The sequence below is a fragment of the Epinephelus fuscoguttatus genome, linkage group LG18 (assembly GCF_011397635.1).
Source record: "Epinephelus fuscoguttatus linkage group LG18, E.fuscoguttatus.final_Chr_v1".
In the NCBI taxonomy this organism is placed as follows: Eukaryota; Metazoa; Chordata; class Actinopteri; order Perciformes; family Serranidae; genus Epinephelus; species Epinephelus fuscoguttatus.
Window position 1 is genome coordinate 17,113,048 of NC_064769.1, and position 25,151 is coordinate 17,138,198.

At 42.0% G+C, this 25,151-nt stretch overlaps 1 protein-coding gene across 2 annotated transcripts in view; it reads right to left on the minus strand.

Annotated features, from left to right (window-relative positions):
* The window catches only part of pappaa (pregnancy-associated plasma protein A, pappalysin 1a), a 117,349-nt gene extending 102,017 nt beyond the window's left edge, over nt 1–15,332 (minus strand). For both annotated transcript variants that reach the window (XM_049604391.1, XM_049604389.1), the window contains exons 1-2: nt 14,215–15,332; nt 6,738–7,821 (exon numbers count right to left, since the gene is read on the minus strand). In XM_049604391.1, coding sequence (XP_049460348.1) covers nt 6,738–7,821; nt 14,215–14,605 — 1,475 coding nt within the window. In that variant the 5' untranslated portion in view covers nt 14,606–15,332. The remainder of the gene's footprint in view (nt 1–6,737; nt 7,822–14,214) is intronic.
* Between the last annotated feature and the right edge of the window lie 9,819 nt (nt 15,333–25,151).

Sequence of the window (25,151 nt, forward strand, 5' to 3'; positions counted from 1 at the left end):
GTGTTTGGCGATGTTCTGGAAAAATTTACACCAGTGAGCTAATTCCCCGCTGTGCGACAAGCCAGCTAAGGTTACCACCGATGTACATTTCATATGCAGCTACATGAAATGTTTTATAACATCTCTACAACCTTTTTTGGAGGAGTCTCTCTGCCTCAAATCACAAGTTGGACAGGGAGCTGCTTAGTGAAGATGCAGCGCTCCCTCAAAACAGACGTTTTGAATAAAGGATTCAGTGTAGCAAATGCTTTCTTCAAGCCTACGCGAGAGCAAGTGGGGGCACTGACTGGGGCCAGGTCTAAGGAGAGAGGGTGAGAGAGAACAGATGATATAAGGTCCCTCTTCCTAATAATTTCAGGAATTTCATTATTTCCTTAGAAAATATTTGTCCAGAGTTTTTGGACATCCATGGGGGGGGTGGGGGGGTGGGGGGGGGGGTCAAGGGGTTCGATGCGGAAATGATCGAGTCAGCGATGAATAAGAGCAGCAGTTCTACTGTAGGGTCAGAAATGTACTAATCTGAGATCGATTATTCTGACACTCCTGGCCCTGTTACAAAAACACAATGTGCATCACGTGCTGGATTGATGAACAAGGGGACTTTCAGGGCAAAAACACACAGTCTGAGAATAATCGATTGGAAAAAAAAAAAGGCACTTTATGTGTGCATTTGCATACATGTGCGCATGTTTAGTGCTGGTAAAGATTTGGTTGAAGCTTAGCTCGGCTGCCACTGTAGGAAGTCCCGATGATTTCATCATGAGTGTGTTTGTCGTCAGAGCAGTTTGGGCCTTTCAAACACCCTCTTTCTATCTGTCCATCTACATCTTACTCAAACCTCCTCGCCTTCCCCGCCCCCGGTGTTTTCTCTCTTTCACACACACACACACACACACACCCCTCAACTATTTCCCCATCCCATAGCCCCTGTTCCCCTCTCTTGCCTCCCATCATACATTTTTTCAGCCGAGATGAGCCACTTGGGAAAGACAGGATTTTCCATGCATTTAACCACACCACTTTTCAGACATGTCCTGGGAAAAAAACTTTTAAAGACTTACAAAGGAAGAGAATGAGAGAGAGAGAAAAATTGAGGGAGGGAGAGAAAGGTAAGGTGAGTGCAGAAAATGGAGCGTTGCTAAATTCAAGCATCACTGCAGGGCATCTGTTGTAAGGAGATCCAGGGGTGCACAAGGCAGCTCAAACTGCCGTGTTAATGCTTTTATATCTGATACATATTAAATAGGGGATTATGACCTCATCCATTTACACCCATATATAATTCATATAAGCCCATAAATTTGCCTTGTATACATATGTCTGGGGCAGCATAGTGTGAAAGCAAGGGTGAGCTGGCATGGCAATGACGCTCTCACGGCCAAGAACACTTTTAAAATTGGAGGGGGCCCTCAGCTCCCCTGTCATCGAGTCGGTCAACACCACAGCCCCTAAACCCATCATTCATCTCTGCCTTTATTACTATACTTGCACTCTCCTCTTTAACCTTCCAACTTACTCCACTGATTATTTTTTTCCCCTTCCAAGGAAGACACATGCATAGGAACTGTGTCTGTGCTCAGATTCCAGAGATCCTGCTGTCAAAAAGCAGGATTTGGAGACATATGGAACAGATGATGGGAAGGTCCAAATGCTCCCAAGTTCTCACAGTTCCTATCTGAGAAGAATAGAAGCTCTTAATCAAGTAAGAGGATATACACCCTTGGTGCCGTCCTTGAACCACAATGACCCCACCAAGGCATTATCAACTGAATTCCCCAGTGTGTCATATTTTCGAAAGACCACCTACAGTATCTGGCTACATATTATTCCATCATAGTCAGATGCAACTCCCCTGTCTGCCCAGCGGCCCAAGTAAAGCCTCCCCTTTCTCCAATTTCCCCTCAGTCCCCTAGTTGAGCAGAAAGACGTCTCTCAGGCCCCATGCAAGCACAGGTGAAACTCGGCAACAGGTGCTCTTATAAGTATGCTATGGCTTTAAAGGGGAAGTGCAAACTCCTGGTATTTACGCCCAAGCACTCCATTATGTTTTATGGGACGGGGGCTTAAGGTTTAGACGACCAACTGTAAAACACCCAAGTCAAGGGCCATGGAGATTAGCTCCCCACTCTGAGCTAGAATACAGCAGGGAGAGGGAGTGAAGGAAAGAGGAAGGGTGGTCCATCCATTAACCTGCCACAGTGAGAGGTATTGACTCAGGAGGGGGAGAGAGACAGAGGCCAGGGGAAAACAGATGACCTGTTAGCCTCTGATAAAGCCAGGCCTGAACTTCATTTCCCAAAAACATATTGAGGCCAAAATGGTCCTAATATCCATCTTGCAAAGTTTGTGTATCAATCTTACTTTAGTTCGGGAGGTGTTTCCAAAAAACATTTTAATTTCGGGTGCTCGCAAAACCTTCCAAATCTGATGAGTTTTGATATTATGGGATTGATCTTCTGTCAAGTTGCTTACATATTACATTGATCTTTCATTCACAGTCAAAAACACACAGTGGCACCCCCATGGGGGGACCAGGGCCACTCTGATACAATTGCTGGCCCTTTAACTGGCCCCTTGTGGCGAAAATGACTGGAGACTGATATTGCTGTCTTTATAGAAGTATTTCACTGCTGGAGAGATTGTTATTTTTATAGAACTGGGCTGTCTAAGCAGTATACCATTGCAAACAGTTTTGATATATGTGCTACAAGATCAGAGAAAACAGAAAGGGCTGTGACATTTGTTTTTGCTCAAGAAGTAGAAAACATACAACTCCCAGAATGCATTGCATCACATCACATCAGACCAATAAACGCTCCTGTTGGTGGGGGATGTACTGCAAGCTTGGCTGGCTTTTGTGCAGGAAACAGTATGGCGGCCTGCTGGTCTATCTAGAATTACAGTTAAACAGTAAGCTAAATTTGTTTCCAAAAACATTTGAGGCAAACAATAAGCAACACAGTGACAGAAACTAAGTTCCTATTTCAGCCTCTGTTTTTACAGTACAGGAAATAGTATGGCACCCACTTCCTGTCTACAGACTCTCTTAATACAGCCAAACAGTGCACTTAAATATGGTTATGAAGACATTTTAGGCAAGAAATATGCAATGCAATGATAGAACCTAGGTTTATATTTTAGAATCTTGGTTTATATAGTACTACCTAGTTTACAGCCTGATCCGAGTGTGGTCTTGGGGTGGGGATTCTCTCTCTATATCCGCTTCTATACTCTTTGTGTACATGGTCGCGGGCATACAAAAAATGAGAAAGCACGATCTGTGGGCTGAGAGAGTAGCAGGGAGATCTGGCTGCTGGTAAGATGAAGGGAAGTTCCCCACAGTTCATTTCCATATAGTACCCATGCTGCTATGATAAAAAACCGGTTAAAAATTGGTGAAGTATCCCTTTAAAAGGCTGTGGGGCACTCATTTTACAGCTAGCAGGCTAGTGGTATCTTGTGAAACTAGACAGCAAAAGACATCCATTGGCGCCAACCATGTCAGCATAGCTTGTTAGAAAGGGGACTAAATACTGCTCCACAGTTAGGCTAAATTTGGCAAGGATATTGGCATGGCCATTTTAAAGGGGTCTCTCAAACTCTCACCTCCAGATATTGTAATGAAAATGGGTTCTACGTGTACCCAAAAGTCTCCCCAAAAATTGTATTCTTAAAGGGATAGTGCACCCAAAAATGAAAATTAAGCCATTATCTACTCACCCATATGCCGAGTTAGGCTCAGGTGAAGTTTTAGAGTCCTCACAGCCCTTGCGGAGATCCAAGGGGAGAGTGGGTAGCAACACAGTTCCACCTAATGGAGGCTTACGGCGCCCCAGATTCAAACGTCCAAAAACACATAATTGAAACCACAAAATATCTACAGGCTACAGTGAGGCTAAAAACAGAGTTCAAATGACGTTTTTCCAAACAACTTTTTATGTCGGGGCTTCAGGACACTTGAATCACTACGGACGAGCAGTATGGAGATATTTTGTGGTTTCAGTTATGTGTTTTTGGATGTTTGAATCTGGGGCGCCGTAAGCCTCCATTAGGTGGAGTTGTGTTGCTGCCCACTCTCCCCTGGGATCTCTGCAAGTGATGTAAGGACTCTAAAACTTCACCTGAGCCTCCCTCGGCATATGGGTGAGATGGCTGAATTTTCATTTTTGGGTGCACTATCCCTTTAAAGAAAAGGACAACCAGCCTATTTGAAGAACAATGAAATACCTAACACATGTATAAACAGATACATCACATATTAAAACAGGATTGTTGTGGAATTCAAAATGTTAATGGTACCAGTATTGGTCTATGCACATCAGATAATTAGTCATATTAACTGTAAAATGAGAAAGCAAAATATATCAGTACCATTCCTAAACTCTGACATTGACATGATTTTTTACTAGCCTATACTTTGACAGCATAATCGAATTCCTGAAATTCAGCAATGGCTTTTGGTTTTGTGCCACCCCAAGATTTTTTAGTGGCTCCATCGAGCCACCCCAGTGAAAAATTTCTGGGGGCACCACTGCACAACCATCAGCAGCTCAAACAACTTCTTCAGAGTACCATTTGTTTTCTGCCTTTCTGCACATGTAATGTATATTCACAGTGTATAAATTACAGCCACAATTTCAAATGTCCCTTGCTTCAGACATAAGAATGTTCCGCCTTAAAATAAATGCTGTCAGATAACATCAAATACCACCAAAACCATAAGAAGTGTCAAAACCATGGGCTGTGAAAACAATGCAAAATATTTCCCTCAGCCAATGTGAAGGGAGGGAGAGGGGGGATTATTATCAATGGTATTTTCAGAGGGGAGACTGTTGCAGGACCACAGAGCTGCCTGTGTCCTGTGTTAGCCAGATTTTTGAAAACACTACACGTAAGTGGTAACAGGCGCAAACGCTGCAAAAATAAATGCAGGACCTCACAACCATTGTTCCCCCTGCATACGCGGTACATTGTTCATCCAGAATTCCATAATTAAGGAGGAATGTCAAACTGTTTGTAGTGCAGCTCTCTGCAAGTCTCTCCAGACATACCATAATCAAAGCAAAATAAGCAACCACTTGGGGAGATTATATCTATTTTTTAGACAGAGAATTCTCTTGTCCTCTTTCTGTCTCTTCTCTCTCTTGCTGGTATCCTTCGTTTCACGGTCCCATCTTTTAAACGCCCGCAGGGAGGTTTCAACATTGCAACGGCAAGCGTTTTGCCATTGGCTGATGTCTAAATGAAGTAGTTTGCCTGCCACTTGATGAATGAGCCTCTAATGATGACTAAGCTGGAAGGGATGTGATGGGAATTGAGAGATGGAAGCAACGGCAAACCCACCTGCTTTCCCCCTCTCATGTTGTTAATTAGATGTCATTATTTAGCTATTTTGCGGTCATTTTAAACAACCGGATTGTGCCAAACAGACAATGCTTCCAGCTTAACTATGATTGAAAACAGCCCGGTTTCCTTGATTCATGCTATCAGAAAGACCCAAACAATCCCACACACTAGGTCTACTCGTTTTTCCTCCCTTTTGCTTGTCCCCACATGACAGTGGCAAGAAGAAATCCTGACAAACATCGGAATCTCGTTCATTTTTGTCTCTTTTTCTGGCGTACCCATAAAGACCCCCTGCACTGTCCACAAAAATGTCTCAGTCTACTGTGTTGAGTTTCAGTGTACCAAGAAACAAACAATCCTGCTATTGGAGGTCTGGCACAAACCTTATTACAGCAAATCCAGAATTCCAGAGATGTATTCTCCTTGCCAGCTTTACTCATCATCTAAAAGCCACAATGACATTACCACAGAAACAAAAATTTGCATGCATTTATGAAGGCCGCTGTATTCTCCAAAAGTAGCCACATAAAACCACATAATCTCCTGCTTGATGTTCAGTACACCTAGGAGATTCTGTTATGCTGGTATTTGCGTGCAAGTGAGGTAAACTTTCTTCTCTGTTTTCCTGGAAAATTCTTTCAGGCATTCACGTTTAGGGACCCATACCTGCCTGTCTAGGAAACATGTTTTTCAGTGGTTTCCTGAAGAAACTTGGCATGTCTTTGAAATGATTTCCATTGCTCCAAGTAAAAGCCATACCGGACTCTCTTTTCTGACCTCTAATTGCCCTTACACTCTGTTTAGAGTGTCACTCTTTCCAAGCCAACTCCCTTCTCCAATCAGACCAGCTTAATTAGGACCATTGGGTATAGGAGACACAGAGTAGAAAAAGGTGAGGAGAGTTGTTGAAAAATTGATACAAAAATGAGCGGTCTGGCCTGCGCATTTGCTACTAGGAAAGTCATCCGGTTGCGTTTGTTTTGCCCCGCTTAAGTGTGGAACACTGATTGAACCAGGCCAAGGCTAGATTGGACTAGCTGCTCCCAGAGGAATTCCCAGGCCACACAGGCTGGGAGTTATGTTACACTGAGCCTCAGCCCAAATGGTCAGGAAACAGTAGGACTAGACATTAAAACCTCTCTTCAGGGACACATGTATGGAAAGATTTGTTGTTTGATTTACTCTAGACATGTGAGGCCATCGTGTGGAGTTGGTTTACCAAAATTATTCAATCACGTCAACCAAAAAAATGTATCAAATTAAGCAAAGAATGCTGTGGTTGGTTAAAGCTTTTTGGTGAATTTAAGCGTTGTGTTTATTAAACAACCACCAAAGAGGATTACCAGTGCTGAAACGTGGTAACATGCAAAATGTGAAGAAAGGGAGCTTACTTGTGTGGGGAAGAGCGGTTGAAGCATGTCTTGGTCACATCCGTCACATTGGGGTTACAGCAGTCGCCAAGGTCATAAAAGAAGTTCTCCCAGTTACATTCAGGGTCACATATACCATTCCCCTGCTTATGCTCAGGGCAACGGCTCCGATATCCCGACATGCAGTCACCTGCATCAAAACCTGTCAGCGGGTGGTTGCACTCTGGGTCACATGAATCATCGCCAACTTTGCTGATATCACAGTTAGCTAGGATCAATCTGTTTCGAAGTGCTGAATTGGTCACGTTGTGAATGCTAAGCTCCCAGGTGATGTTGTAGGGGCTAAAGGCATCATTTAGCTGCTGGTGCTGCAGGCTGATCTGGTGGTCTGATACAGTTGGCCTAATCCGTGCATCATCCCAAACATTTATGACACGATATCGTACTTTCTTGGGCCGACGGAAGGTCCAAAGGTTGTTGTAGTTTTTGATGACCTCGACATTGTCACAGACAGTTTGACCACAAGTTGGAGGGTCCAGCGTTGTGTCCAATAATCCCTCAGAATTTACGACTCCGACACCACCCAGAAACCCTAATCGCTGAGGAAAGCTACCATCTTTTACAGTCAGCCACTTCCGGCCTGGGTGCTCGAATGTTTCACGTATGACCAACTGAGGTAGATCTTGGGGGTCTTCGTGGGCCTGCATATCCCTGACAATCTGCCTCTGCCCTCTGGCCTGCCTCCATAGGCCCACCCTCTCCACTGCCCCCCTGTAATTATGATTCAGTGCATTCCCCCCAATCATCAGCACTTTGCACTTTTTGGTCAAAGGGCTGAAGACATCGCCCGATTGCTCCCGACTGACGCCCACTTGGGCGCCATTGACAAAGAGCTTCATGTACACACCATCATATGTGACTGCCACGTGTGCCCATTGGTTGGGTACATAGCGAGCATTGGAGTGGATGGAGGTCACTTTGTGGGCACGGTCAGTTTTAAGGGAGAAGAAGAAGCGGGGGTCACGATTCCCGTGTTCACTAACCGCCTGGATGCCAAGCAGCCAGCCTCGGTCACTGGAGGCGTAGAAACACTTGTCGTACAGGCCTGGAGAGAGAATGAAAAAAGGTTGATTAACGTGGTGTGCCTTGATTTCCAGGTGAAAAAGTGGATGTGAACGTGGAAGAAAATCAACGTCAGTGATAAAAAGCATTGTTCTGTGGTCACCTGTAAGAGTGCTGACACTTTACTGATGCTATCGTTCCACATCTTCATTTTTCAATAATATGATATATTGCAATCTTCACAAGCAACATACATATGAAACTTAATGCTAATTTTATTTGAGTATTTGTTGGTCGATATGAGAACCAGATTTCAAACTATACACTGGAACACTGTTTTATTCTCAAATATTCTAAGAAGTGTTATTTCCAGAGAGACCAAAAATGTAGATAGGGAGCATATGTATTAATATGATATATATTTTTCATTTCTAAGTGAGTGTTGTCCTGGAAATTGGGTTGAAGTGCATGTTTAGCTAAGGGAGACCCCATGGAAATCTCTCTGTATAGGCTTCTCGTGAACACTGAGCGCATTTAAAGTCGTTCGTGTGAATGTCCCCTGCCAGTGGGGTAGCCAGAAAAGGCTAGTTTTCTGCTAAAGCCTTGTTTTTGTAGAGGCACCAAAACACCTTTTTCCTGTTTCACTTGGACCGTGCATGTCAGCTTCAGCATGGTAATGTGTTTTCACTTCTTAGGGGATCTCTGAATGTTAACTGCTTGTTTGTTTAGCGCTTGTTGAGGTACGTGTGCGCAGGCACACAAGTTCATGTCTGTGCATGTGTGTGTGTGTGTGTGTGTGTGTTTTAATGCGTGTTCATGACTGTGTGCGTACATCCATACGGTCCAGTCAAAGTGTGCAAAGATTCCAAAGCACCTTGACGTGCCTCACAAGGTCCATCTCAGCTTGTGAAAGTCTATGTTCACAGGTGATTCTGGGGAGGGAGCGGGACTCCACTCTTGTCACAAGAAATCATTCCTGGGATTTGCTACCATCAGGGGAACTATGATCTTTCTGGGTCTTATATACATCCACAAAGAGGCACTCAATCTGCAACACCCAGTCCATATAGGCATTGAGTGTCATTTGAATTTGCTTCTAGGATCTGTGCATCAAATGCCTGTAAATACCCTTCATATTTGCCTCTGCTGCCTTTAGTATGGTCTGAAATTATAAGCTGATTATCATAGTGATGATCACATCTTTGCCTCAGTGCACTTGTCCACTCAAATGCCTTTGTTCCCATCGATTAGGCTACCTGAGCCTGCAATAAGTGGCTGCGTAATGGTGATTGCACGGACATCTTGCTAACTTTGACCTGTTTCTAATTAGATGCACACTCCAGTATGCATTCATTAACTTGGTATTTCAATGGACTAATGTTCAAAGAGCGAGGGTTGGGTTCAGCGTCAAGGTCAGTCCTTTGGTGGATGACGTTTTCAGGCTTTCCACTACACTGGAAGGAAAAAGCCTTCCATCTGTCAGCCAGTGCACTCAAGGCTAAAAGGTGTGCTAAAATGCTCGTAGGGCTCCTAGTGTAAACAGCTGTCATAATTCTGCCATGCTCAATTAATCTAACACACTACACTTTTCCAGACCCTGCACTGCGACTCCTCTGGCTCACACAAACACACCTACACACACATATGCACATGCTTATACGGACATGCATAAATATATACGTATGTGCTCGTGAAAAAGGACGCACACTACCATATGCACAGACAAGCTGAAAAGCTGAAGTACACACTTGTGTCCTCTCAGAAACAGACACACACACGCAAAGGGATTTGCATGTGCACACGCTACGGTAGAGAGCTGTTCCTGTCAGGTTCAAAGGCAAACCTTCCCCGCACTTGCCATTTGTCTTCTTCCAAGAAAAACACACTCAGGAAAAAAGTTAAAAAACACATACACACACAAAGAAAAATGTCACAAGGACTTGATAAAAAGCAGGGAGGAAGGGAACAATGAAGACTTCGTTTACTTTTGAGCTGTTCTGGCTCTGAAAGGTCAATGAAAGGCACTTTTCATACTAAAGTGACCGCCACAGCAGTTTCCCTGAGGAGATAATGGAAAATCCCATTGATATCTTAAAAACAAACTTAGCGAACATAACAAGGATATTGATTGCAAAAAATGTCATCACACCACTTGAAAACACTTGGCTTTAAACATTTGGCTTGGCTGTCAAGTTTCACTCTGATTTAATTCAACTAAATGCTGATTTTTATGAGTCATAAATGATCTACCAATTGTTGCATTTTTAACGCCAGATGACATAAATTAACACCACGTTTCTACACTGTAACTTGCACTGACACTGAGGACATTATTTGGGGGATTTGGGGGAACTCAACAACTCTTTTCCAAACACTCATTATGGCAAAGTGAGGCACAGTGCATGACCATGATAATGATTCAAACTAATAAGGGGACTGTGAAGATGTTTTTTAGAGGTATTAATCGCTGAGTATAAGTGTTGCACTCAGGGCTTAACCCCACTTCAGACTCTAACCACTTGCCAGGTAATTAGTCATGATCTAAAGGTTATTCGTCTTCCTCTTAGTCTCCCAGTTACATTCAATTATGATGAAACAGGATTAAGATACAGTTTTTAAGTATCCATGAAAAAAGGACCAGCAAAGCTAAATGTGTTTTTGAACTTTTTTTTTTTTCGTGTATCACCTGACTAGATGACCGTACCAAAAATATATCTGTTATCGCAGTGATTATCTGCTAACGTCTGCATATAATTGTCCCCAGCAGGTCATGGAGGAGAGCCTCCATTCCTCTTGTGATTTATTTTCCTCTTCCTTTGATGCGGGACAACCCAAAATGACCCGGATACAAGGGCTAATAGAGCACAACAAAGTTTGCATAACATTTGGACAGAGCGTACGTGTGTGCGCGTGTGTGTGTATATGTGTGTGTGTGTGTGTGTGTGTGTGTGTGTGTGTGTGTGTAAACCTTTAAAATGTTTCAAATGCTTTTCAACCTGGGATCAATTCTGACCACATGTAACTGTCACACTCGGGAAATGACAGTACAGGAAACAGGTTTCTTTTTCCCTTGAAGTCTTGTAGTTTAATTCAAAGGGTACAAGATAATCTACAGTTGTATTTGATGATGGTTTGACTGCTCATCTGCGGAGTATAAAGTTACAGCTACTGATCCCTGGTCATTCTCATTTCACCCATAAGTGGTCCTGCTTTAGCTCTCCAAGGAATTGTTGAGAGAAAATTGGTTGACTCCACTTAAATAACTTTGAGGAATACTATGCAGGAAATGTCAGCTAGTGTTTATAAACAGTATCACCAGCAAAAATTAAAGTGGAAGTGAAAGCTAACCCCAGTTTCACTATCGTCTTGGAAAGAGCTTTGTCCACTTGGTGTTTGGCTCTCTACATTTGGGTTTTTTCAAAGCTGTGTCCTCAACTTTTGTGACTTCCTCTTGGATTAGAGTTGCTTACTGTCTGACATGTGGTCTCTACCTTTTTAGTCCTGACCTCACCTTTGTGCTGCGCCTGGAAACATCCCGAACAGAGCAAAAACAGAAGAAAATATGAAAATACAGGCAGAGGGCTTTGTCTCTGCAGATAAATACACCGCCACACACTTCTAGTGGGCCATAAATAATGACTGAGTGAGATTACTTTTGTATGAGCCTATGCATAGTATACCTTTAAAAGGTCCAGCGTGTAGAATCTAGTGGCATCTAGTGGTGAGGTTGCAGATTGCAACCAACTGAAACTTCTCCTGTGAAGGAGAACTATTGTTGACACAAAAATGCAAATGCCCCTATCTTGAGCGAGTGTTTAATTTGTCCATTCTGGGCTACTGTAGAAACATGGCAGACTCAATGAAAGAGGACCCATTCCATATGTAGATGTAATGGTATGGTGATATGGTATGGTAAATAGATCCATCATCCATTGTTATTAAATGGAGATATTCCATAGAGATATGAGATTTGTGTGTGTGCAACACACAACTTAAAAACAAAGACAATAATGAGCCACCGGGACTGGGCAAGGATGCAAAGAACCAAACCACTCCAGGGCTTCCACTATTCTTTCGTCAAGCCAGATATTGTGCTCATTTTATCCAAGCCGATCCCATTGCATTTATAAAGCATACTTAAAAACAAGTTGACCAAATTGCTATACAGTCAAAAAACAGTAGAGTAAACATACAAAGACCAGATTAAAAGACAAAATGACAATAAAATGATAAAAGCAATACGGCAACTCTCATACTGAACTGGAAGCCGAAAAATAAAGCTGTGTTTTAAAACAGACTGTGGGGGCTAGCCAACATATAGAGGCAACTCATCCCAGAGTTTGATGCTATTTTGATGATTCCCAACCAATTGCACAGAAAACAACAACACAAGTGTAACAACAAAGAAAACTGAAAAAGACAGAAAAAGAGAGACAGAAAGAGAAAGAGAAACAGTGGTGGTCAAAACAACACAGTAAAAAAAACAGCTGCTGCAAACAACACAGCGCCGGGATCAAAACAAGGGGATGGAGCAATTTTAGAGGCACTGGGATTTTTGAGGCCTGAATTGGATTTAAAAGATTAGGCTTTATTGAATTTGTTTGATCATCATATTTGTTCTCTTTGGGTTCCCTCTGTGACACACGGACGGGAGAGCAATGGGAGCAAATCTTAAAAAAAAAAAAAAAAAAAAAGAGCACACAAGATTATACACCAGTTGTAATCTCTAGTGTGGAGATGCCAGTACAAGATGGGAGGGGGGAGGGGGGGTACAACAACAACACCTGTACAAGATAATGTGATCCAACACCAACATCTGTAACACCTATAGTGTCATTTTCTATTAAGGTTGTATCCAGGAGGTGTTCATTCAACTCTATGGTCATTGTGGGGGCCCTTGTTTGTGTTGTTGTTGTACTGGATTGCATAATACTGTACAGATGTTCCTGTTATTGTGTCCATCCTCTGTAAATCTAGGAGTCACTCAGGTCACAACAGACCCTCTCACCCCCCTCTCCCTCACTTTGAGACTCTGACAAGGGATTGGTTTTGCAGAGCATGTCCCTGCCAACTGGCTAGCACTAACTCTAAGTGTACTGTATCTCAAAACACACACACACAAATACACACATGAGCTATTATTTATGTGTGTGTAGGGGGGTTCGAGACAGCCAGACAGATATAAAATAAAAGGAGCATGTAAATTTACTCATATGGTTGAGTTGAGTCCCCAAACGTGCAGACTGGCATAGGGGAGGCTGAGGAGGACTGAGTTCAATTCAGTTCAATTCAGTTCAAAGGCAGCCATCTGCACAAGTACTGTAGCAGGCAAAGAGTTGTGTATGCAACGCTCCCTATCGGCAAAGAAAAGCAACAAAAAAGCCCAGTCCTATACTGTAATGCACAAAAGCGCTATTGGTCAAAACAGATGATGCATAACAGTTTTTTAATACCTTTCTGTGCTCCTTTACGCATGGCTGCAGGACAAAAAGGAGTGCGCACAGATGACAACTACAAGCTTTCCTGTGACGGCAGGGATCTACTCAAGTGTGTGTGCGTGTGTGTGTGTATCCTCCTCTGCGCAGTCAGTGGATAGAGATGCATCATCACTATCTGATTGTGCCTTGAATTGGAGACTGGCCGAATAACGCATGATTTCGCACCACAGTCTGCGTTTTTGGGGCAGACTGTATACAGCACCAGCAGTCACCATGAAAAGCACACCGCCACTAACACAAGCAGGACATTTTCGGGCTGGAGAGGGAAACCCTGGATCTCTCAGTCCTGTCCCGTAACTCCGGTAGCCAATCCAAAGGTGTCGATTTTGGGGGACACTCAAGCTTGCGGCTTGAGCTGTGCGCTTTGAGCGCCTACAACGGATCTCTCCCGCTTTGTGCCTGACGTGACGTGCTCGCTCACAAAGTTTTGGCCATTACATCATAGTTTTAAAATAGCCAAGTCGGTTCAGAGAAATTACATTTTACGCACAGTGACATCAGCTGCCGGTCAAATGATGCAGTAGCCTATATCTGCTGCCCGCACTCCTCACTTTTATGAGCACGGCGCACATACATCAGAATTCTTAAGTGGGAAAATTACAGGGAAATTAATTAGGAAATTAAAATCATATTGCAGCGTTTTTCTCTCTGGCAAACTTAAATGTGATCAAAATCTTCAGTGACCCTATGCTTGCACTACCTAAAATATCCGCTGTACTTTTCAGAGCATTACATCATTGTCTAGTCTGATAGATGAACTCATTTTCAACTCGCTGAAACTGCATGTTGCTTTGTTTCAGACTACATGACACTGGGATAAAACACTGCACATTTGCATGTTTAGTTCTCGTTTTCCATTTTAACTCGCCAGTTTTGGAGTTACACTAATAAAAGGAGTTGGGTTGACAATAGGATGGAGGATGTGTAGGCTATCCTACCTGCAATCACTGTGGGTGATCGTTGACCTCCCTCCGGTTTGATCCACATCTCCAGAGTGAAATTTCCTCTGGGTATCTCCACGCCGGGCTTCAGCCGTAGCTGATCTCCCCTGCCGGTAAAATAGACAGCTTTCCCCCGGTCTGGAGAGTTTTCCTCCGCCTGTGAGGAGCGCCGACGCTGGCGAAGCACCCGCCGCTCCAAGCCGGGCAAAGAGCGTTTGCCCCGGGGCAGACGTGTGGCACAAGCCCCTGGGATGGTGGCTTTCGCCTCCCTAATGCGCACCAACTCCCTCTTGGATCTCCCCTTTCTCCGGACTGTCCCGCACTCTGATCCAAAACACAAGATGAGAATCACCAGGCAAGACACCCAGGGAGATGTCCAAAGTTTCATTTTTCGGGAGAGGAAATGGCAAAAAAATATTTAAAATAAGAAGGGAAAAAATAAAATAAAAGAAACAACGGAATAACTAGAAAAAAATGTATGTCCACAATGTTCTCCTCTTTGGAATCCTCTCGAGTTTTTCCTTCTGTCTTTTTTACAGCGGTAGAATGTCAAAGCGTAGAAACTGTCTAAATAAACCCATAAAGCTATGCTGTTTTTCCCTCTTTATAATGCTAAGCCACGACCCCCTCTCTTAAGCAAAACTACTCTGGAGACATTCAGGGGACACAGGAATATTTGATTCATGTATGTGTTCCACGGTGCCTTTTCAATGGGTCCCATTTAGCCAAAGGGATGACTAATAAGTAATCAATCAAGAGGGGGGTCCGGCCGATGCCCCCCTCATCCCCTTTGGACGGTAGGAGTTACTCGCAGAAATCCACAGTTGTCCGCCAAGCTCTTGTCACACCTTTTTGTTGTTTCCTTATCCTACCCGTAAAACAGCATAAGAAATGGCACATATTAAATTCCAAAGAAAAGTGACAACAAACCGACCTCTCATATTTATTACAGGAAAACAAGAGGTGAATTGTGCTCAAAAATGGAATCCAAACTTCCCCCTCGCCTGTATGCCTGTACAAAAGTTGAAATGCACTATAATATCTGGTAAGGCGAATGAGAGAAAGAGGGACAGAGAGCTGCAGAAGTAGTAAGCATCGCGGTCCTCATTGATTGCCTGGAGCACACAGATACACTTGGAGGAGTCGGAGCTCGCCGTCCGCTTTAGAGGCAGTTTCTCTCTAAGTCTTTTTAAGAACAACTCATGTTTCAAATGTTCCGGGGCTGTGTTTTTTTCAAAGTGGGAAGTCACACAGGTAGGCAACTCTCACTGACGGTAATGCTCTCTGTGGCACATAGTGATAGGATGGTGTTTACGGAGTTTGAAAGGCGTATATGTATCCCTCTAGCGGTTACAATTTAAACAATCCAACACTTCCACCAAGTCCACAACCACAGGACCCTTAACCAAGAAGTCTGAGAACAGGGGAGAATTATTCCAGCCCTTGCTGTTCTTTATAGAAATCTGCCTCCTGGAAGCTTTAAAGCTGATTCCATTTTCACAATCAGAGGTTTTGGCACTCATATTTCCTCAGGATACAGGCTTGTTATTCTTCAATATAAATAAAATTCACTGAAAACTATCCCAAAGATATTGCACCAAACATAATAAAGGAGCAAAGCTTTTTTTGTAATGGTAAAATATATACATGTAATCAATAAAGATCAATATCCAAAATTTACACATTTATGCAATATTTAAAAACTACTATCATGCCACTCACAGGCTCTTGGGAAAGTCCTCCATTTTTACTTTGGCAGAGTGACTGTCCCGTCAAAGTCATGTTTCCCATTAATGTATTTTCAAAATAAAGTAAGCAGTAGATCAAAGACGTAATGGGAGAACGCTGACAAAGCCATAGCAGTTCTTGTCCTTTCTTTTACTTAACTTAATTTGATGGATAATATGTCCTTTTCCTCTTTCAGAGTTTGAACTTTTTAACCTCAGAATGGCAGTAAGTGCAGTTATGTGACTATTTGCTGTGTGTTTTTTCTTCTTTTGATTACCCTAAATCTCAGTTTATTCCAGTTTACCATCACCACGCGCAGATTTTTGACTTTGAAAAAAATGAATGTAAGGGATATTAAAGTTTCAGGCTGACCCACACATCTTAATGTTTACTGACCCGTCACTTTGGATGGATTTGAGTTTCAAGACCACGCTCTCCACTGAAAGTTTGTAAACCTTTGAGAGCAATGACGAAGCCTGCATGAGTCTCAGCTGCTGAGTGAAACAAAAACAGTCCTTTGGTTAGTGTTGCTGTTACTCTGAGAATATTTTGAGTGACTTTACCTTTCAGTGGCTTTCCATAGAGACAGTCAGCTGGAATGTTGGTGTTTCCTCTCTGTTCTCCCAGGGTTGTTTGTTGTAAATGTGTGTTTAGACAGCCAAAACTTGCCACCTACCATAAAGGGAAGAGAGAACAAACATTAAATATTTGCTTTCTTTTTCATATGGTGTTGCGACTTCGGGCCGCATATTTCCTTTTGTGTCTTGAGCATATTGAGAGGTGTTTGACCTTGAGAAAGAGTTTCACATGGACCACAAATTTAAATCTTGTCAAAAGGAAGACAGTGGATAACTTTGTGTATCCCAACCTTCACATGACAGGTTGTTAACACACATTCTCCTGTCAGATGTGGTCGTGTGGCAACACTTCCATCCCCTTTGAAAGAGTTTTTGTTTGGGTCGTTGTCCCACAAACTCCTGATTCCCACGAGACTGCCAGCGTTTGATGCCCATTTAGTGGTAAAATGTATTTTTTTTTTCAGCTGACCTAAAAAAAAAAAATTCATTCAGCAAAATACCGTTGGGTCACATCACAGACTTGAATGTACTTTAGTGTTGCAATGTACTGCAAGTGGATTTTCACAAAATGTACTTGATATCAAAATTGAACACTGACAGGAAATAGAAAAGTAAACCCTCTAAGGCACCAAAGTATCATGACAGAAGGTGAAAGACTTCTCCAGTCCTGTAATTACATTCTTCACTTCTTCACCTGAGATCAGACTGTCACTTTCTCTCCCTCTGAAAGAACATGAGTGCTGAAGATAGAAAAGATGACCTAATGTCTTACAGTCAGCATCCGTTCAGGTTGGTACACTATGTACAGACTGAAGGAGGGGGTGGTGGTGGGGGGACCCTGAAACATGCTCATATAAAGGTCATTCGCCATCCCTCCGTTATGCAAGGAGATTGAGTTGAATTGTTTTAGTACAGTCTTGCACCCACCAGCCAGCCCCTCAGGGCACAGACCAATCAACATGCGCAAAGTTCAAACAGTGTGCCTCCCCCGTTTCTACCATTTGTCAGTAGGAAAGCGTCACAATATCTCTGCTTTTTTCAAAACAGGCTGGATTCCCAGTTATTCCTGGATTTGATGGTTCAGGAAGACAACATCCCATCTTAACCTAATGACCCGTGACGGTTCATGTCACGGAGCCCGTGCGCGATTCTGCAAATCCCACTGCAAATCTGAGTCAGTCCGTAAAGCACGATGCACTGCATCGCTTACAGAGGGGCATGATGTTAAGATCAGTCAGAGATCAGCTGTGAATAAAACACAACTGGACAAATGGAAACCTCTGACATTGTCGAATCGGTTAAAACAGGCATATAAGACACATGAGGCAGTAATAGGTACAACTTGAGCAAGATCATTGTAATATTTTAACCCAAATGACAATGCAAGAGATTTCCAGTCACTTAAGTCACATTATCTGACCTCTTTGTCCTGTGTGTGTATCAGATATACAGTTTTTGGCTTCTTCCTCTCCCTTGTCACTAACATCTTTGCTATCTACAAGCAACAGCTTGGTGAGTCAGGTAAAACATGAGCATATTTTGTCAACACAAAGCTCAGTAACTTAATATTCAACAATAAAATGGAGCAACAATGATGTGCATTTAATGGCTTTTTAAATTTCCATCAATCATAAAGTGTTAAAAAATAAACTACATTAACTGTGTCTGATGCCATGTAGGTCGCAAGCATCCTCGAACTTTATCTCTAGCTCCATGGCGATGCAGCCATCGTTGTGTCCCTATCACTTGTGTTTAGAGAAAAGTGGTTGCAGTACTGTACAATAATCCCACCACGTCATCAGAGTGACTGTGGAGCAGTGCGAGTCAAATAGGAAAAAAACATTGTCCTATAATCCATTAATGCACCCAGCTTAATCTGGGACTCTTCTAAAGTGCAAACCTAAATGCTTTTGCCTCGATTTTTGTGTGTGGATGATCTGCAGAGTAAAATGATATAGTGTCAACAATGTTAACACATTAAAGAATAACGCAGATGAGGTTTACAGTAAATATGGGGGATTCTGGATGAGAAATGTGAGAGGAAAATAAAGGCAAAGCGACAATAGGATTCCATAATAGTGGCCGGGACCTTGTAAGGCAATGGCTCTTTCTAAATATAATGCCGTTACAGAATACCCTTTAAAGCCCTTAAGAGTATAATCCTGTGCTACCTACAAACTCATACCAGGTTGAGTTTTCAGTGATTCCATGAAAACTGTCACGCAGGCAGTTTCTGGTAAAAAGGAACCACTTCCCAGTAAGAGATGTGACAACTGAGACGGAGGTGTTGTTTGTTACTTTTAAACAGAATGCCGCAAAGATTACAGAAAATGTATACATTCGCATAAATCGGGTTTAATCTTTTCTAATGCTTATGACAGCTGTCATTTATATGCGCTTAGCATGGAAGGGCAGCCAGTTCAGCTGGACAGTGGCATTGCCCACTATATGAAGACTGAAAATAGAGACTGCCATTATGTTACCGCTTGATAATCAAAACAGGCCAAATGGAGCATAGAATACAGAAAGTAGTCAGATTACTGGTGCAGGAAAAAAATCAACAAAATGCCACTTTGTTGATGAAAATAAAACGTTGACTTATTCTGTGTGAATTTGTGAAGTCTATTGTTTAATTTCCATTAGTTCGTCACAGCAAACTGAATCACATTAAGTCAGATAGTAGATCATTCTGGATCACAGAAGTTAACTTAAGCACAGGCTTGTGTCCTCCTTTCATACCTGTAATTTAAACATCTGTCCTAAGTGCATTTATATCATCACACCATATCAGTATTTTTTTCTGTCATTCCTATCCCACTCCATAACTTTTCAGTATGCCCCTTTATCCTCCCTTATCCAAGTGCTACATCATTTATTAGTTATAGCTTCCAGCTGTAGAGCAACCGAAAGTAAGAGAAGAGGAAGGGGATGTGACTATGTTCTATCTCTACATCTAGTTTTTCTTATCACAGAAAATCCTGTTGTTCTATACTCCCGTAAGACTACATCTGTCCACTTATCTGTACCTTTAAGGCAGGTTTTTCAGCATCAAATTACAACTCTTTCTTAGAGCAAAAGATCACTTTAGTTGGTTACTGGCCGATACATTTTGGAAAACAGCTCCCCAAACCATTTTTACGTGACAAAAACACCACATTTTAACAGACAAAGCCCCAGAGGTGTGGACTGAAGTCACGTGACTTGGAATCGAGTCAGACTTGAGTCACAAATTTGATGATTTTAGACTCGACTTTACAAAATCTAAAAACTCAACATGGACCCTAACACCAATGACTTGTGACTTCACTTGGACTTGAGTCTTTTGACTTGAAAGTACTTGATACCTTCCTCCAAGGCCAAAGATTAAAAAGTATGTTATTTAAAACGTGTGCCACGAATAATTTCCTGAGTCACCCAGCATTACAGCCCAGTCATCCAAATGTGGGCACTGTACGTTTCGGCAAACCACATATACGTATTTGTAGGTTTTATTTGTATCATATCAGCATTTCTAAAGTGACATAGTGTATGAGCTGACTTTGTCATTGGGAGATGGAGGGGAAGGCAGATGGTATGTCACCTAGGGGATACCCCTGCCAAGCTGCAGACCACTGCATACAACTGAACTAGACCAACAAACCACAAAACACTGGATGTGATTTAGCAAGTCATTGCTGTGTTTCCAGTGGCTTTTTAGGCACCAAACATGGGTGTTTTGTAGCAATCTGTCGCTGTATTTCCAGCAAGGACAGTGGCATGAAAAGCAGTTGTTTTTACCCAAACATTGCTGCTTTGAGATTTGTTCCCCAAAACCATGATCTTTTTCTAACTATAGCCAAGTGGTTTTTGTGCCTATCCTAACCACACATTAACCACAGCACTACTAAAACATAAAGTTTAAATCCGTAATTGGCAGAAATGTACAATGCCAAATTGTTTTTCTGGCAATTGGTTTGAACATTAATACTGTTCATTCCAAAATACTCCACACTAATACTTCCACAGATCCACTTTCTGAACCAATCCAAGAGCATTCAGTCAAGTTGCAGGGGAGAACCATGAAGAGCCAACACTGCATTACTGAGCACAGTTTTAAAAAAAGTGATACCAAAGATAATTTTGTACAAAAACTGCGGTAGTCAACAAAAGACAAATTGCAGTATGCAAAACGCGTGGATTACAGACAGTCACAACAACACTAGTCTCTATATACAGACTCTACATTTAGTGAATGTAGAGTCTGTAGGCAAACCCCAGAGATCTTGCCTCCGGAAGAAGAGCGGAAGAGCCCTGGTTTCCGGTGCTAGGCTGTTTGTAGTCCGCGTGATATTGACCAATCACGTTTGAGCCGGCTGCAGTTGTTGCCAGGTTAAACGCTCCATGCAGTGAACTAACGAGGCGGAACATAATTGGCGTCACTGCAAACTCTGAATCCATTGCAATGGTTCAGCATATTTACTTATATATAAACGGAAGTCGGAAATGGAAATTCGCCTCCTCCGCCCAAATCAAACCGGAATGCCAAAAAATTGGAGGTCTGCCCCCAGAGGCTGTATCGCCATCTGCCGGAAGTCAGACGCCGAATACAGCCGATGGGTTCCGAAAATGCAACAACACACAACACAACAACTTTCAATAATCTAGTTCAATGCTCTTGTATACCTTAACATCTGAATAGGTCGATTTCCACTGACTTCCGAAACAACATATATCCTCCTGAGACACGAACTTTTGTTTGGTGTGTATTTTTAATTTCTCCTAGCTATTTGGGATCAGTAGGACCCAATGAATATAAAAAACTAAACATTGTCAAAAATAATTAAGTCCCAATGTGTTCAAACGAGACGATAATAAAGGCTCAATGTCAAACGAAAACTTCCTAATTAACAGTGTCTTAGCTTGTTACTGTTGCTAAAATTGGTCAAATTTGTTACTATATCAAACCACAGACATTATTAATCATAAATAAACAAGTTTCAACCATAAAATGTGATCAGGTTTTCTACCTTGTCCACATTTGTGTCGGGATCGGCAGCAGACTGACTTGGCAGAGATGGCTGCCATCTTGTTTTTACATGGATTAGTGTATTGTGCTCTTAATACCACTAGATGGCACAAAAAAGTGTCAAACGAGGACAACAGGTCTAAGTTAAGTAGAATGAAGTATGAGGTCAAGTAAACCCAAAATGTGAAGCCCTCTTATGAGGACACAGGGTCTCAGGAGGATAAGACCATTCCCAAAACAACATATGTTACCATCCTAAAACGGTCATAGTTTTAACTAACTTTACGTTAAGAAACTGATGCCATTAAATTATATCTGGTTAGATTTAGGCAACAAAACTGGAAGGTTAGGTTTAGAAAAAACACCATGGTTTGGCCTAAATACTTTAATTACTAACTTACTGTCACGTAGGTCACATGACAGATGTCACGCACATCACGTCAAATTTGTCACTAGCATAATCTACCAGCATACTAGGCTACCTTGTTATTAAAATGAGTCAATGTTGACTTCAGGCCATGCATATTAGTCTCCTGAGTGACAGTCCTGTGCTTGTTTGACCCATCCACCTACCCTCCTGCTCACTGTGTAAGGACTTCTTCCATCTCCATACATGGTGTATGGAGATGGAAGAAGTCCTTACACCATTACATGGACTCATTCACTTTATTACCTCACTTCCTCTACTGCTCCGGTAATAATTATTATGGGCACTAGAGAGTGCTGTCTAAAGGCTCATTTATGCTCCCTTTACATACGAAAATGTATACATCCGTTTCAAATGATGTTACCGTCACTGCCCACATACTTCCATGCGCCCTTTATGTTGGCATGGATGTTAACCAATATATCCACCAGGAGGCAGCCCAGCGTCAAAAGTTTATAACAACAAACTCAAAAACAAACATGGCGACTGTGGAGGAGATACTGATAATGTACCTCTTGCATAAAAGACAAAATCTGTTTTTGTCAGTTTTTTGGCAGCGTTGTAGGAGGCGGTGGTTGGTGAGGCCGTTAAATACATTGCGATTGGAGGACGGAGAATTATTTTCTCTAGTACTGCCGATGAAAGAAATTGAATTGTTATTTCTTCTTCGTGTCTCACTAGAACTACGTATCGGGTAGTGACAGCAACACTGCCCCCACGGTTCCCGGTGATACTGCTCTGTTTGGCCCGTATCTGTAAGCTTTATGGAAATGTGCAGAAATATGGACGAAATGAACGCGGAGCACGGACAGAAGGCTCCGTCCGTATCCGTATCCGTATTTAATGTTGAGCATAAATGAGCCCTTACAAGTAGCATAGGTATGAGTCGTAATATGCTGCTTGCACAGTATATGGCATTTGAACTTGATTTAATGTGCAACCATTCATGATTATGGTAAATTAAATACATTATCAATCTGTTGTAAAAATTGATTTGCACGTGGCAAAGAGAGCATTATGACTTGTTAAGGACTTGAAACAGAGTAAGAGATTTGTATGTATGAGACTACACTTTCTCAGAGAAACATGGATACAAATTAGTTTTACTTGTTTACAGTTTTCTGTCTATGCTTGCATTTTTGGTTCCTTGTCTAAATGTTTGCTGTACATGCTGTAATGCCAAAAACACAACCAAAAATTAGGAAAAAAAAATCTGTATTGTGTTTTAGTTAAATGCTGCTTGACAAACAATGGCATAATACCTACCCACCACTGCCTGGTAAGCTGTGCGGTTAAACCGGTAGATTTATTTGACAGACTTGGCTGCGGATGTTTTAGCTGGTCAAGCTCAATTCTGTTGCATCAGACTTTCTCTTTGATCGTTTATTTTGTGTTCTAGTTTAGCTGATCAAACTACTGCCATTGCCAGACTAATGGGCTAGTACGGAGTAAATAAATGCATAAGGGAGTTGGAGGTGACAGAAAGTTGGTCTCTTACCATTTCCAGAAAATGGAAGTGCATTGGTCATGTTTTTGAAAGCTTCATCACTTAAAAAAATACATCAGTGTTTTCACAATGCTCAGTCTTCACATCCACACTGCAATGCAACAATGACATCTTTAAATGTATCTGCTTCGGAGAGGCAAAACACAAAAAACTAATGCTTTAGTCAAACCTACCCTCACAATAGCAACCTTTACAATCCAACTTCTTAGCTGTTTCTACCTCAGCAATGACACATTTTCCCGACACGTGATGAGACAATCCAATAGCATTTGATGACTAAGATGTATAAATTAATTGCAACACCTTTGGAAGCATGGCTAAAACTACAGACTATTCAGTGCAATAATTTCACACTTTCAGTTGTCTCTTTTCATGCCAATGTTAATGCACTGTTGATTATGAACTAGAATGATATGTTAAATACTTTATCAGGAATCCAAATCCCACAGTTAAGATTTCACGTGGACACTTCAGGAAATACAGAACCACGCTCAGCATCACATCATTGTCTACATATGTAAATGTGCATGAGGAGTGTGTTCCTCATCATCTTCACATCCTGGATTTTAGCCGCTGTTGTGAGCTGTGTGGTAAACAATAACCCATTATGGGTCCCCAACGGCAACCAACGCTTGCCCTTGGTTTAACTCTGCTGCTCGTGGGGAAGAATTATATGTGCAGGAGTGCAGAGTACGGCACAGTCAGCACACCACCGCTTGCCACCACTACTGCCCCTCCGTCTAGACGTTAGAGCACGTCCATATGGAGATGGTTAAAAAGCTCATTAGCCGGCCTACTTGAAATACAGTTGCAGTGACGCTTGTCCATAAAAACACAAAGTAGAGTGGTTTCTGCAGTGGTATTAACCAGGTTGAGGCATCAAGCCCCCAGGACTGACAACAATTTGGCGCAGGCCTCTAGTTCACCAAATGATGGCTGAAACTGAAGGCTTTCCAAGAAAGGAATAAGGAAAGAAATTATTTCTTGGAAGTTTTCTGGAGCTTTTTGCTTGAAGTAGTCTGATCCATCTGGGTGAGGAAGAGTGGAAAAATGTCTGGTAAGGTGAATGGGATATGGCCCATTGGAAGAAAAATAGCTTGGTCTTATTAAAAACATTTAGGGTGACCAAAGGATTGCTGTAGGGTAGGGAAAGATTTGAGGAAGAGAGTGCAAAGACCAAATTCATGCAACAGCCATTCCCAGTTTGCAACTAGTGAATTTTCAGCATTACATTCAAACATCGAACTCATTGAACTCAAAATCGCCTTCCTTTACTTACAAGATGTTCCTCACATAAAACAAACTGTATATTGTGTGGGCTTTCATGTTGTAAAACACACCCATAAAAAATTATTTATGGGATACGTAACCCCTTTTGACATTTGGAGAGTCGTAGATTACAGCGCCTTCTGTCCTTTTAACACCTTCTGTACAGTAGATGTCCACACAGGCTTGATTTAGGCTAATTGGGGAACCTGATGGGAAAATTGCACTTACGGTACAAAAAGGAAAGTCATTTTTCCATCAAATATGCATTATAAAACTGCAGCCCTTAAAGATTTAACCACAAAATGTCTTTTTTGTTTTACATTAATGTAAGTAAAACATGCACAAAACCTCATCCCAATGTTAATCAAAAGATTTAAATCAAAATACAGTAAATTATTGTAGATTTCAAGCTGCTATAAT